Source organism: Salvelinus alpinus, chromosome 10 (assembly GCF_045679555.1).
Source record: "Salvelinus alpinus chromosome 10, SLU_Salpinus.1, whole genome shotgun sequence".
NCBI classification, from domain to species: Eukaryota; Metazoa; Chordata; class Actinopteri; order Salmoniformes; family Salmonidae; genus Salvelinus; species Salvelinus alpinus.
In genome coordinates, this window is record NC_092095.1 from 76,337,803 (window position 1) to 76,350,302 (window position 12,500).

General features: G+C 47.2%; 1 protein-coding gene across 1 annotated transcript in view; it reads right to left on the reverse strand.

Moving 5' to 3' along the window:
- The window catches only part of LOC139532996 (protein diaphanous homolog 3-like), a 255,078-nt gene that overhangs the window by 227,664 nt on the left and 14,914 nt on the right, over positions 1 to 12,500 (reverse strand). The window contains exon 3 of the mRNA XM_071331142.1: positions 9,139 to 9,240. Within this exon, the coding sequence (XP_071187243.1) occupies positions 9,139 to 9,240 (102 nt within the window). The remainder of the gene's footprint in view (positions 1 to 9,138; positions 9,241 to 12,500) is intronic.

The window sequence follows — 12,500 nt, forward strand, 5'->3', positions numbered from 1 at the left end:
TTCAGCCCAATCCTTTCGAGTCTTTCAATTCAATTTACGTAACAGCTACAGCAGGAACTCTTCGTTGCTAGGCGATAGCCATGGATTCTGGCAGCAATGATCTGATTTGGGATCAGGGCCGGCAAGTTAATTGGAGAGGGAGAGAGAGACAGATAGAGAGAGATGGATAGAAAGAGAGAGATAAATAGAGAGATGGAGATAGAGAAGGAGAGAGAGAGAGAGAGAGAGAGAGAGAAGGAGAGATGGAGAGAGAGAGAGAGAGAGAGAGAGAGAGAGAGAGAGAGAGAGAGAGAGAGAGAGAGAGAGAGAGAAGGAGGGATATAGAGAGAGAGAGAGAGAAGGAGGGACAGAGAGAGAGACAGAGAGAGAGACAGAGAGAGAGAAGGAGAGATGGAGAGAGAGAGAAGGAGAGAGAGAGAGAGAGAGAGAGAGAGAGAGAGAGAGAGAGAGAGAGAGAGAGAGAGAGAGAGAGAAGGAGAGATGGAGAGAGAGATAAGGAGAGAGAGAAGGAGATATGAGAGAGAGAAGGAGAGAGAGCGAGAGAGAGAGAGAGAGACAGAGAGAGAGAGGTGTAAAACACAGTAAAGGGGATTACTGCTCTAACACTATTAAGAGTAAATTGGAAAATATTGCAGTGAATCACATGTGGCCTGGTCTCCACAGTATTGGACTGAAGCGAGAGAGAGAGATGAGATGTGTGGGGTGTGGGAGAGGAGAGAGCGAGAAGGAGAGAGAGGGGGAGAGAGAGAGAGATGGAGAGAGAAGGCGAGGGAGAGGGGGAGAGAGAGTGAGGATAAAGAGAGATTAGGGTCTATATATGGTGACTGGGTATAGAGCAACCAGCTGATCTCCTGTGTTATTGTAATCAGCTGGTGTGTGCAGCGCCTCGTTGCAGCGCGGGAGACAAACACAACGTGATCCCTGAGCCCTGAGGTGCAGCCTGGGAAGCTGAAGAGCCATTTAACACCACGAAAACAGATTGGCCGACAACACGTCTAAAGATATGACATCTAATAATAATAAGACATATTCATTCATTTTATTAACGGCCATCTCCAGCTGTGATCCTCTAGTTTACAGTAAGAATAGTTAGTGTGTCGCCACAGGTAATAAACACTAACACATTAAACAATTATGGTGCCATATAATATGATGAATTTCACATCATTTTAATTCATTTGTATTTATTAAACAATAAAAAAAATATATACAAATATTTCTAAGCATGTCGTTTTTTTCCTATCATTTTTCTTGTACTAAAATACACAGCTTGCTTACAATGTGGCCGAAATGCCGTCACCAAGATAGAGCTGTGGATATAGATACTGTGACCAAGATAGAGCTGTGGATATAGATACTGTGACCAATATAGAGCTGTGGATATAGATACTGTGACCAAGATAGAGCTGTGGATATAGATACTGTGACCAATATAGAGCTGTGGATATAGATACCGTGACCAAGATAGAGCTGTGAATATAGATACCGTCACCAAGATAGAGCTGTGAATATAGATACTGTGACCAATATAGAGCTGTGGATATAGATACCGTGACCAAGATAGAGCTGTGAATATAGATACCATCACCAAGATAGAGCTGTGAATATAGATACTGTGACCAATATAGAGCTGTGGATATAGATACCGTGACCAAGATAGAGCTGTGGATATAGATACTGTGACCAAGATAGAGCTGTGGATATAGATACCGTGACCAATATAGAGCTGTGGATATAGATACTGTGACCAATATAGAGCTGTGGATATAGATATTGTGACCAATATAGAGCTGTGGATATAGATACTGTGACCAAGATAGAGCTGTAGATATAGATAATGTGACCAATATAGAGCTGTGGATATAGATACCGTGACCAATATAGAGCTGTGGATATAGATACCGTGACCAAGATAGAGCTGTGGATATAGATAATGTGACCAAGATAGAGCTGTGGATATAGATAATGTGACCAAGATAGAGCTGTGGATATAGATACCGTGACCAAGATAGAGCTGTGGATATAGATAATGTGACCAAGATAGAGCTGTGGATATAGATACCGTGACCAAGATAGAGCTGTGGATATAGATAATGTGACCAAGATAGAGCTGTGGATATAGATACTGTGACCAAGATAGAGCTGTGAATATAGATACAGTGACCAAGATAGAGCTGTGGATATAGATAATGTGACCAAGATAGAGCTGTGAATATAGATACTGTGACCAAGATAGAGCTGTGTATATAGATACCGTGACCAAGATAGAGCTGTGAATATATATACTGTGACCAAGATAGAGCTGTGTATATAGATACCGTGACCAAGATAGAGCTGTGTATATAGATAATGTGACCAAGATAGAGCTGTGGATATATATACCGTGACCAAGATAGAGCTGTGGATATAGATAATTTGACCAAGATAGAGCTGTGGATATAGATACCGTGACCAAGATAGAGCTGTGGATATAGATAATGTGACCAAGATAGAGCTGTGGATATAGATAATGTGACCAAGATAGAGCTGTGAATATAGATAATGTGACCAAGATAGAGCTGTGGATATAGATACCGTGACCAAGATAGAGCTGTGGATATATAAACTGTGACCAAGATAGAGCTGTGGATATAGATAATGTGACCAAGATAGAGCTGTGGATATAGATAATGTGACCAAGATAGAGCTGTGGATATAGATAATGTGACCAAGATAGAGCTGTGGATATAGATACCGTGACCAAGATAGAGCTGTGGATATAGATACTGTGACCAAGATAGAGCTGTGAATATAGATACCGTGACCAAGATAGAGCTGTGGATATAGATAATGTGACCAAGATAGAGCTGTGAATATAGATACTGTGACCAAGATAGAGCTGTGTATATAGATACCGTGACCAAGATAGAGCTGTGAATATAGATACTGTGACCAAGATAGAGCTGTGAATATAGATACCGTGACCAAGATAGAGCTGTGGATATAGATACTGTGACCAAGATAGAGCTGTGTATATAGATACCGTGACCAAGATAGAGCTGTGGATATAGATACCGTGACCAAGATAGAGGTCACCCTATTCCCTATATATAGTGCACTACTTTAGACCAGAGCCCTATGGCACCCTATTCCCTGGTCTAAAGTAGTGCACTATGTAGGGAATAGGGTGCATTTTGATCCCCAATAACATCTCCGGGTAGAGATACATGATGATAGATATGAAGGGATTGGTACAGACACCGGAGTGTCCTATAGAAGTCTACATGATGATAGATATGGAGGGATTGGTACAGACACTGGAGTGTCCTATAGAAGTCTACATGATGATAGATATGGAGGGATTGGTACAGACACTGGAGTGTCCTATAGAAGTCTACATGATGATAGATATGGAGGGATTGGTACAGACACTGGAGTGTCCTATAGAAGTCTACATGGTGATAGATATGGAGGGATTGGTACAGACACTGGAGTGTCCTATAGAAGTCTACATGGTGATAGATATGGAGGGATTGGTACATCCAGACACTGGAATGTCCTTCAGAAGTCTACATGATGATAGATATGGAGGGATTGGTACAGACACTGGAGTGTCCTATAGAAGTCTACATGATGATAGATATGGAGGGATTGGTACAGACACTGGAGTGTCCTATAGAAGTCTACATGGTGATAGATATGGAGGGATTGGTACAGACACTGGAGTGTCCTATAGAAGTCTACATGATTTACATTTACATTTAAGTCATTTATGATGGTAGATATGGAGGGATTGGTACAGACACTGGAGTGTCCTATAGAAGTCTACATGATGATAGATATGGAGGGATTAGTACAGACACTGGAGTGTCCTATAGAAGTCTACATGGTGATAGATATGGAGGGATTGGTACAGACACTGGAGTGTCCTATAGAAGTCTACATGATGGTAGATATGGAGGGATTGGTACAGACACTGGAGTGTCCTATAGAAGTCTACATGATGATAGATATGGAGGGATTAGTACAGACACTGGAGTGTCCCCAAATGTGTGTGTGTGTGTTCGTGAGAAAGTCTCGTGTGTGTGTGTGTGTGTTCGTGAGAAAGTCTCGTGTGTGTGTGTGTGTGTTCGTGAGAAAGTCTCGTGTGTGTGTGTGTGTGTGTGTGTGTGTGTGTGTGTGTGTGTGTGTGTGTGTGTGTGTGTGTGTGTGTGTGTGTGTGTGTGTGTGTGTGTGTGTGTGTGTGTGTGTGTGTGTGTGTGTGTGTGTGTGTGTGTGTGTGTGTGTGTGTGTGTGTGTGTGTGTGTGTGAGTGAGTGAGAAAGAGCCTCCATCTATCTAATCCTGGTAGAAACAGACTCAGAGTCAAAGAGCCCAGAGTCTCAATGAGATTCAGACCAGAGAAGAGGAAAGAAAGAAAGAAAGAAAGAAAGAAAGAAAGAAAGAAAGAAAGAAAGAAAGAAAGAAAGAAAGAAAGAAAGAAAGAAAGAAAGAAACAGACAGACAGACAGACAGACAGACAGACAGACAGACAGACAGACAGACAGACAGACAGACAGACAGACAGACAGACAGACAGAGACAGACAGAGACAGACAGAGACAGACAGAGACAGACAGAGACAGACAGAGACAGACAGAGACAGACAGACAGAGACAGACAGAGACAGACAGAGACAGACAGACAGACAGACAGACAGACAGACAGACAGACAGACAGACAGACAGACAGACAGACAGACAGAGACAGAGAGACATACAGGCAGACAGACAGGCAGAGAGGCAGACACAGAGACAGACAGACACACAGAGACAGACAGGCAGACAGACATACAGACACAGACATACATACTGACACAGAAACAGACACACAGAGACAGACAGGCAGACAAACAGACATACATGCATACATACAGGCCAGACAGACAGACAGACACACATAGACAGACAGACAGACAGACAGACAGACAAACAGACAGACATACTGACACAGAGACACAGACAGACAGACAGACAGACATACAGACAAACATACAGACAGACACAGAGACATACAGACACAGAGACAGACAGACACATAGACAGACAGACACAGAGACAGACAGACACAGAGACAGACATACAGACAGAGACAGACACATAGACAGACAGACAGAGACATACAGACATACACACAGAGACACACAGAGACAGCCAGACAGAGACAGACAGACAGACAGAGACAGACAGACAGACAGACAGACATACACACATAGACAGACAGACAGACACACATAGACAGACAGACAGAGACAGACAGACAGACAGACACACACAGAGACATACATATAGACAGACACACAGAAACAGACAGACAGACAGACAGACAGACAGACAGAGACAGAGACATACACAGAGACAGACACAGAGACAGACACAGAGACAGACACAGAGACAGACACAGAGACAGACTAGCAGTGGAACATTAATAAACATAATTATTTAGCAGTATTCTCCTGTTCAGCTAAAAGTTTGTCGACCACATTATTACATCTCTTCTAAGCCTCACTTCAGTTCAAAGGCAGAATTACCACTAAATTATTACACCTGTTGGCTACTCACAGTATGTGTAGGACAAATAAATACAACTCTGGTTTTAACTTTGTACATTCTGGTCAAAACCTCCTTAACTAATCCTTTAGTTCCCAGGTCAACGTCCTCTCTCTCTCCTCTCTGTAAACCCACAGCCTCCAGTTCAACTGGGGTGTTGGTTATGTTACGATACGGATGGATGGAGAGACAGACATAGCAGGAGTGGCTGAGCTCGCACAATTGGTAAATTAAGGATTCCCTTTGAGCCTGTAATGTGAGTTTTCCTGCAGAGTTACAACAGCCAGTCAGCCAGCCAGCCAGCCAGCCATACAGTCAGCCAGCCAGCCAGCCAGAGTCAGCCAGCCAGCCAGCCAGCCAGTCAGCCAGAGTCAGCCAGCAAGCCAGCCAGCCAGCCAGCAAGCCAGCCAGTCAGGCCTCCTCTCCTCCGGTCAAGCATGTACACAGAGCCACATAGCAGAACAGAACACAGTGAAGCAGAACCAATTCTTAGGATTCTTCCCAAACAACCCTCTATGTCCATATACAGTCCCACTACAACGTCACTAACCCAGTGTCCCACTACAACGTCACTAACCCAGTGTCCCACTACAACGTCACTAACCAAGTGTCCCACTACAACGTCACTAACCCAGTGTCACTGTCCTACTACAACGTCACTAACCCAGTGTCTCAGAGTCACTGTCCCATTACAACGTCACTAACCCAGTGTCTGAGTCACTGCCCCACTACAACGTCACTAACCCAGTGTCTCAGACTCACTGTCCCACTACAATGTCACTAACCCAGTGTCTCAGAGTCACTGTCCCACTACAACGTCACTAACTCAGTGTCCCACTACAACGTCACTAACTCAGTATCCCACTACAACGTCACTAACTCAGTGTCCCACTACAACGTCACTAACCCAGTGTCTCAGACTCACTGTCCCACTACAACGTCACTAACCCAGTATCTCAGAGTCACTGTCCCACTACAACGTCACTAACTCAGTGTCCCACTACAACGTCACTAACTCAGTGTCCCACTACAACGTCACTAACTCAGTGTCCCACTACAACGTCACTAACTCAGTGTCCCACTACAACGTCACTAACTCAGTGTCCCACTACAACGTCACTAACTCAGTGTCCCACTACAACGTCACTAACTCAGTGTCCCACTACAACGTCACTAACTCAGTGTCCCACTACAACGTCACTAACTCAATGTCCCACTACAACGTCACTAACTCAGTGTGAGGTACAACAACATGAAACACCTTGTGACAACTGCTGATGTAAAACGTTGTTTTTACATATAAAATATAAATCATATTTATAAAATACACTGGATTTAAATGCCCTATGTGTTGTCATAACAACACGTCTGTCAGTGAGGTAGTGTAAAACATACATCATGTATGTGTTGTCATAACAACACGCCTGTCAGTGAGGTAGTGTAAAACATACATAATGTATGTGTTGTCATATCATCAATATAATAGTTAGTCTACCCCTCTATTCTCCCAGAGTTACTACCTACCTTCCCTCTCTCCACCTTTCCCTCTCTCCACCTTCCCCCTTCCCTCTCTCCACCTTCCCTCTCTTCACCTTCCCTCTCTCACCTTCCCTCTCTCCACCTTCCCTCTCTCCACCTTCCCTCTATCCACCTTTCCCTCTATCCACCTTCACCCTTCCCTCTCTCCACCTTCCCCCTTCCCTCTCTCCACCTTCCCTCTCTCCACATTTCCCCTTCCCTCTCTCCACCTTTCCCTCTCTCCACCTTCCCTCTCTCCACATTTCCCCTTCCCTCTCTCCACCTTCCCTCTCTCCACCTTCCCCTTCCCTCTCTCCACCTTCCCCTTCCCTCTCTCCACCTTTCCCCTTCCATCTCTCCACCTTCCCCCTTCCCTCTCTCCACCTCCCCTCTCTCCACCTTCCCTCTCTCTACATTTCTCTCTCTCCACCTTGCCCCTTCCCTCTATCCACCTTTCCCTCTTTCCACCCTACTCTCTCTCCACTTTCCCTCTCTCCACCTTTCCCTCTCTCCACCTTCCCCCTTCCCTCTCTCCACCTTCCCCCTTCCCTCTCTCCACCCTTCCCTCTCTCCACCTTCCCCCTTCCCTCTCTCCACCTTCCCCCTTCCCTCTCTCCACCTTCCCCCTTCCCTCTCTCCACCTTCCCCCTTCCCTCTCTCCACCTTTCCCCTTCCCTCTCTCCACCTTTCCCCTTCCCTCTCTCCACCTTTCCCCTTCCCTCTCTCCACCTTTCCCCTTCCCTCTCTCCACCTTCCCCCTTCCCTCTCTCCACCTTCCCCCTTCCCTCTCTCCACCCTTCCCTCTCTCCACCCTTCCCTCTCTCCACCCTTCCCTCTCTCCACCCTTCCCTCTCTCCACCTTTCCCTCTCTCCACCTTTCCCTCTCTCCACCTTCCCTCTTCCCTCTCTCCACCTCCCCCCTTCCCTCTCTCCACCTTCCCTCTCTCCACCTTTCCCTCTCTCAACATTTCTCTCTCTCCACATTTCCCCTTCCCTCTCTCCACCTTCCCTCTCTCCACCTTCCCCTTCCCTCTCTCCACCTTTCCCCTTCCATCTCTCCACCTTCCCCCTTCCCTCTCTCCACCTCCCCTCTCTCCACCTTCCCTCTCTCTACATTTCTCTCTCTCCACCTTTCCCCTTCCCTCTATCCACCTTTCCCTCTCTCCACCCTACTCTCTCTCCACCTTCCCTCTCTCCACCTTTCCCTCTCTCCACCTTGAACCTCTACATGAACCTCTAGCAGTATGTAGAGATCCCTCTCTTCCTTCTCTTCCACCTCCAATCTCCTCTACTCCCCCCCATCTCCTCCCATCTCTCCTTCTCCTCTCCCTCCCCTCTCCACTCTTCCAACCGTCCCTCCTCTCCTCCCCCTCTACTCTCCACCCTCTCCTCTCCTCCCATCTCTCCTCTCCCTCCCCTCTCCACTATTCCAACCGTCCCTCCTCTCCTCCCCCTCTCCTCTCCTCCCATCTCTCCTCTCCTCTCCCTCCCCTCCCATCCCGCCTCCTCCACTCCCTCCCCTCCCGCCTCCTCCTCTCCCTCCCATCTCTCCCTCCCATCTCTCCTCCTCTCCTCTCCCTCCCTTCTCCACTCTTCCAACCGTCCCTCCTCTCCTCCTCTTCCTCTCCCATCCTCTCCCTCTCCATGTCCACGGCCCATTTAAAGATTATATATCAGTGTTTCATGTGTTGAAGCAGTGATTTGTGGGTAGCCTTGCTCACGCTCGCTGGCGGCCATCGTGGAATAAATAACCTGAGCCCGTCAGACAGACGTAACGCTCTCCGGCCGCCTCGCACGGCGACCTTGTCGGTGATTCACTGTGGTACGTGTGTGTCTGTATGTGTGTGTGTGTGTGTGTGTGTGTGTGTGTGTGTGTGTGTGTGTGTGTGTGTGTGTGTGTGTGTGTCTGTCTGTCTGTCTGTGTGTGTGTGTCTGTGTGTGTGTGTCTGTGTCTCTGTGTGTGTGTGTGTGTGTGTGTGTGTGTGTGTGTGTGTGTGTGTGTGTGTGTGTGTGTGTGTGTGTGTGTGTGTGTGTGTGTGTGTGTGTGTACTCACCACCACTCCAAACTGCTCAGGCTCAGACAGACTGTTGTAGTCTTTCTGAAACTTCATCAACGCAGTCAGCTGATCCTGTTCAGGAAGATGTTTTACCAAGTTCTGGAGAGAGAGAGAGAGATGGAGAGAGTGATGAGGGGGTGGAGAGAGAGAGATGGAGAGAGAGAGATGGAGGGGTGGAGAGAGAGAGAGGGATGGAGAGAGAGATGGAGGGGTGGAGAGAGAGAGAGGGATGGAGAGAGAGATGGAGAGAGTGATGAGGGGGTGGAGAGAGAGAGATGGAGAGAGAGAGATGGAGGGGTGGAGAGAGAGAGAGGGATGGAGAGAGAGATGGAGGGGTGGAGAGAGAGAGATGGAGAGAGAGTGATGAGGGGGTGGAGAGAGAGAGATGGAGAGAGAGAGATGGAGGGGTGGAGAGAGAGAGGGATGGAGAGAGAGATGGAGGGGTGGAGAGAGAGAGAGGGATGGAGAGAGAGATGGAGAGAGAGAGAGAGAGAAAGAGAGATGGAGAGAGAGAGAGATAGAGAGAGAGAAAGAGAGATGGAGAGAGAGAGAATGATGAGGGGGTGGAGATAGATCGATGGCGAGAGAGTGATGAGTGGGTGGAGAGAGATCGATGGCGAGAGAGTGATGAGTGGGTGGAGAGAGAAAGAGAGAGAGAGGTGAGAGAGATGGAGGGGGTGGAGAGATAGCGAGAGAGCGAGCGAGAGAGATACAGAAATAGATGGAAGGGATGTCCTCTCCCCTCCCCTTCTCTCCTCTCCTCCTTGTCCTCTTCTCTTCTCCTCTCCTCCTTGTCCTCTCCCCCCCTCCTTGTCATCTCCTCCTTCTCCTCTCCCCTTCTCTCCCCTTCTCTCCTCCCCTCCCCTCCTCTCATCCTTGTCCTTTCCCCTCCTCTTCTCTCCTCTCCTCCCCCTTTCTCTCCTCTCCTCATTGTCATCTCCTCCTTGTCCTATCCTCCTACTTGTCCTGTCAGCTCCTACTTGTCCTGTCATCTCCTACTTGTCCTCTCCTCCTTGTCCAATCCTCTCCTCCTTGTCCTCTCCTCCTTGTCCTCTCCTCCTTGTCCTATCCTCCTTGTCCTATCCTCCTTGTCCTGTCTTCTCCTACTTGTCCTGTCCTCTCCTCCTTGTCCTATCCTCCTTGTCCTATCCTCCTTGTCCTATCCCCTCCCCTCCTTGTCATATCCCCTCCCCTCCTTGTCCTATCCCCTCCCCTCCTTGTCCTATCCCCTCCCCTCCGTGTCCTCTCCTCTACTCATTGTCCTCTCTCCTCTCCTCTCTTCCTTGTCCTCTCCTCTCTTCTCAAGCAGTTTTTCTCTGAACAGCTAGTGGTCTGTTCATTACACGGCAGAGAAATACCAAGACTGGAATGTCTCTGTCTGTCTGTCTGTCTGTCTGACTGACTGTCTCACAGTGGCTGCTGGCTTTATCTGCCTCTCTTATCATTATGTATCCCTGGACCACAGAGTTATCATAGTAGAGGTCAGAGGTCATGATTACCTGGACCACAGAGTTATCATAGTAGAGGTCAGAGGTCATGGTTACCTGGACCACAGAGTTATCATAGTAGAGGTCAGAGGTCATGGTTACCTGGACCACAGAGTTATCATAGTAGAGGTCAGAGGTCATGGTTACCTGGACCACAGAGTTATCATAGTAGAGGTCAGAGGTCACGGTTACCTGGACCACAGAGTTATCATAGTAGAGGTCAGAGGTCACGGTTACCTGAACCACAGAGTTATCATAGTAGAGGTCAGAGGTCACGGTTACCTGGACCACAGAGTTATCATAGTAGAGGTCAGATGTCATGGTTACCTGGACCACATAGTTATCATAGTAGAGGTCATGGTTACCTGGACCACAGAGTTATCATAGTAGAGGTCATGGTTACCTGGACCACAGAGTTATCATAGTAGAGGTCAGAGGTCATGGTTACCTGGACCACAGAGTTATCATAGTAGAGGTCAGAGATCACGGTTACCTGGACCACAGAGTTATCATAGTAGAGGTCAGAGGTCACGGTTACCTGGACCACAGAGTTATCATAGTAGAGGTCAGAGGTCATGGTTACCTGGACCACATAGTTATCATAGTAGAGGTCATGGTTACCTGGACCACAGAGTTATCATAGTAGAGGTCATGGTTACCTGGACCACAGAGTTATCATAGTAGAGGTCATGGTTACCTGGACCACAGAGTTATCATAGTAGAGGTCAGAGGTCATGGTTACCTGTACCACATAGTTATCATAGTAGAGGTCAGAGGTCATGGTTACCTGGACCACAGAGTTATCATAGTAGAGGTCAGAGGTCATGGTTACCTGGACCACAGAGTTATCATAGTAGAGGTCAGAGGTCATGGTTACCTGGACCACAGAGTTATCATAGTAGAGGTCAGAGGCCATGGTTACCTGGACCACAGAGTTATCATAGTAGAGGTCAGCGGTCATGGTTACCTGGACCACAGAGTTATCATAGTAGAGGTCATGGTTACCTGGACCACAGAGTTATCATAGTAGAGGTCAGAGGTCATGGTTACCTGGACCACATAGTTATCATAGTAGAGGTCAGAGGTCATGGTTACCTGGACCACAGAGTTATCATAGTAGAGGTTAGAGGTCATGGTTACCTGGACCACAGAGTTATCATAGTAGAGGTCATGGTTACCTGGACCACAGAGTTATCATAGTAGAGGTCAGAAGTCATGGTTACCTGGACCACAGAGTTATCATAGTAGAGGTCATGGTTACCTGGACCACAGAGTTATCATAGTAGAGGTCATGGTTACCTGGACCACAGAGTTATCATAGTAGAGGTCAGAGGTCATGGTTACCTGGACCACAGAGTTATCATAGTAGAGGTTAGAGGTCATGGTTACCTGGACCACAGAGTTATCATAGTAGAGGTCAGATATCATGGTTACCTGGACCACAGAGTTATCATAGTAGAGGTTAGAGGTCATGGTTACCTGGACCACATAGTTATCATAGTAGAGGTCAGAGGTCATGGTTACCTGGACCACAGAGTTATCATAGTAGAGGTCAGAGGTCATGGTTACCTGGACCACAGAGTTATCATAGTAGAGGTCAGAGGTCATGGTTACCTGAACCACAGAGTTATCATAGTAGAGGTCAGAGGTCATGGTTACCTGGACCACAGAGTTATCATAGTAGAGGTCAGAGGTCATGGTTACCTGGACCACATAGTTATCATAGTAGAGGTCAGAGGTCATGGTTACCTGGACCACAGAGTTATCATAGTAGAGGTCAGAGGTCATGGTTACCTGGACCACAGAGTTATCATAGTAGAGGTCAGAGGTCATGGTTACCTGGACCACAGAGTTATCATAGTAGAGGTCAGA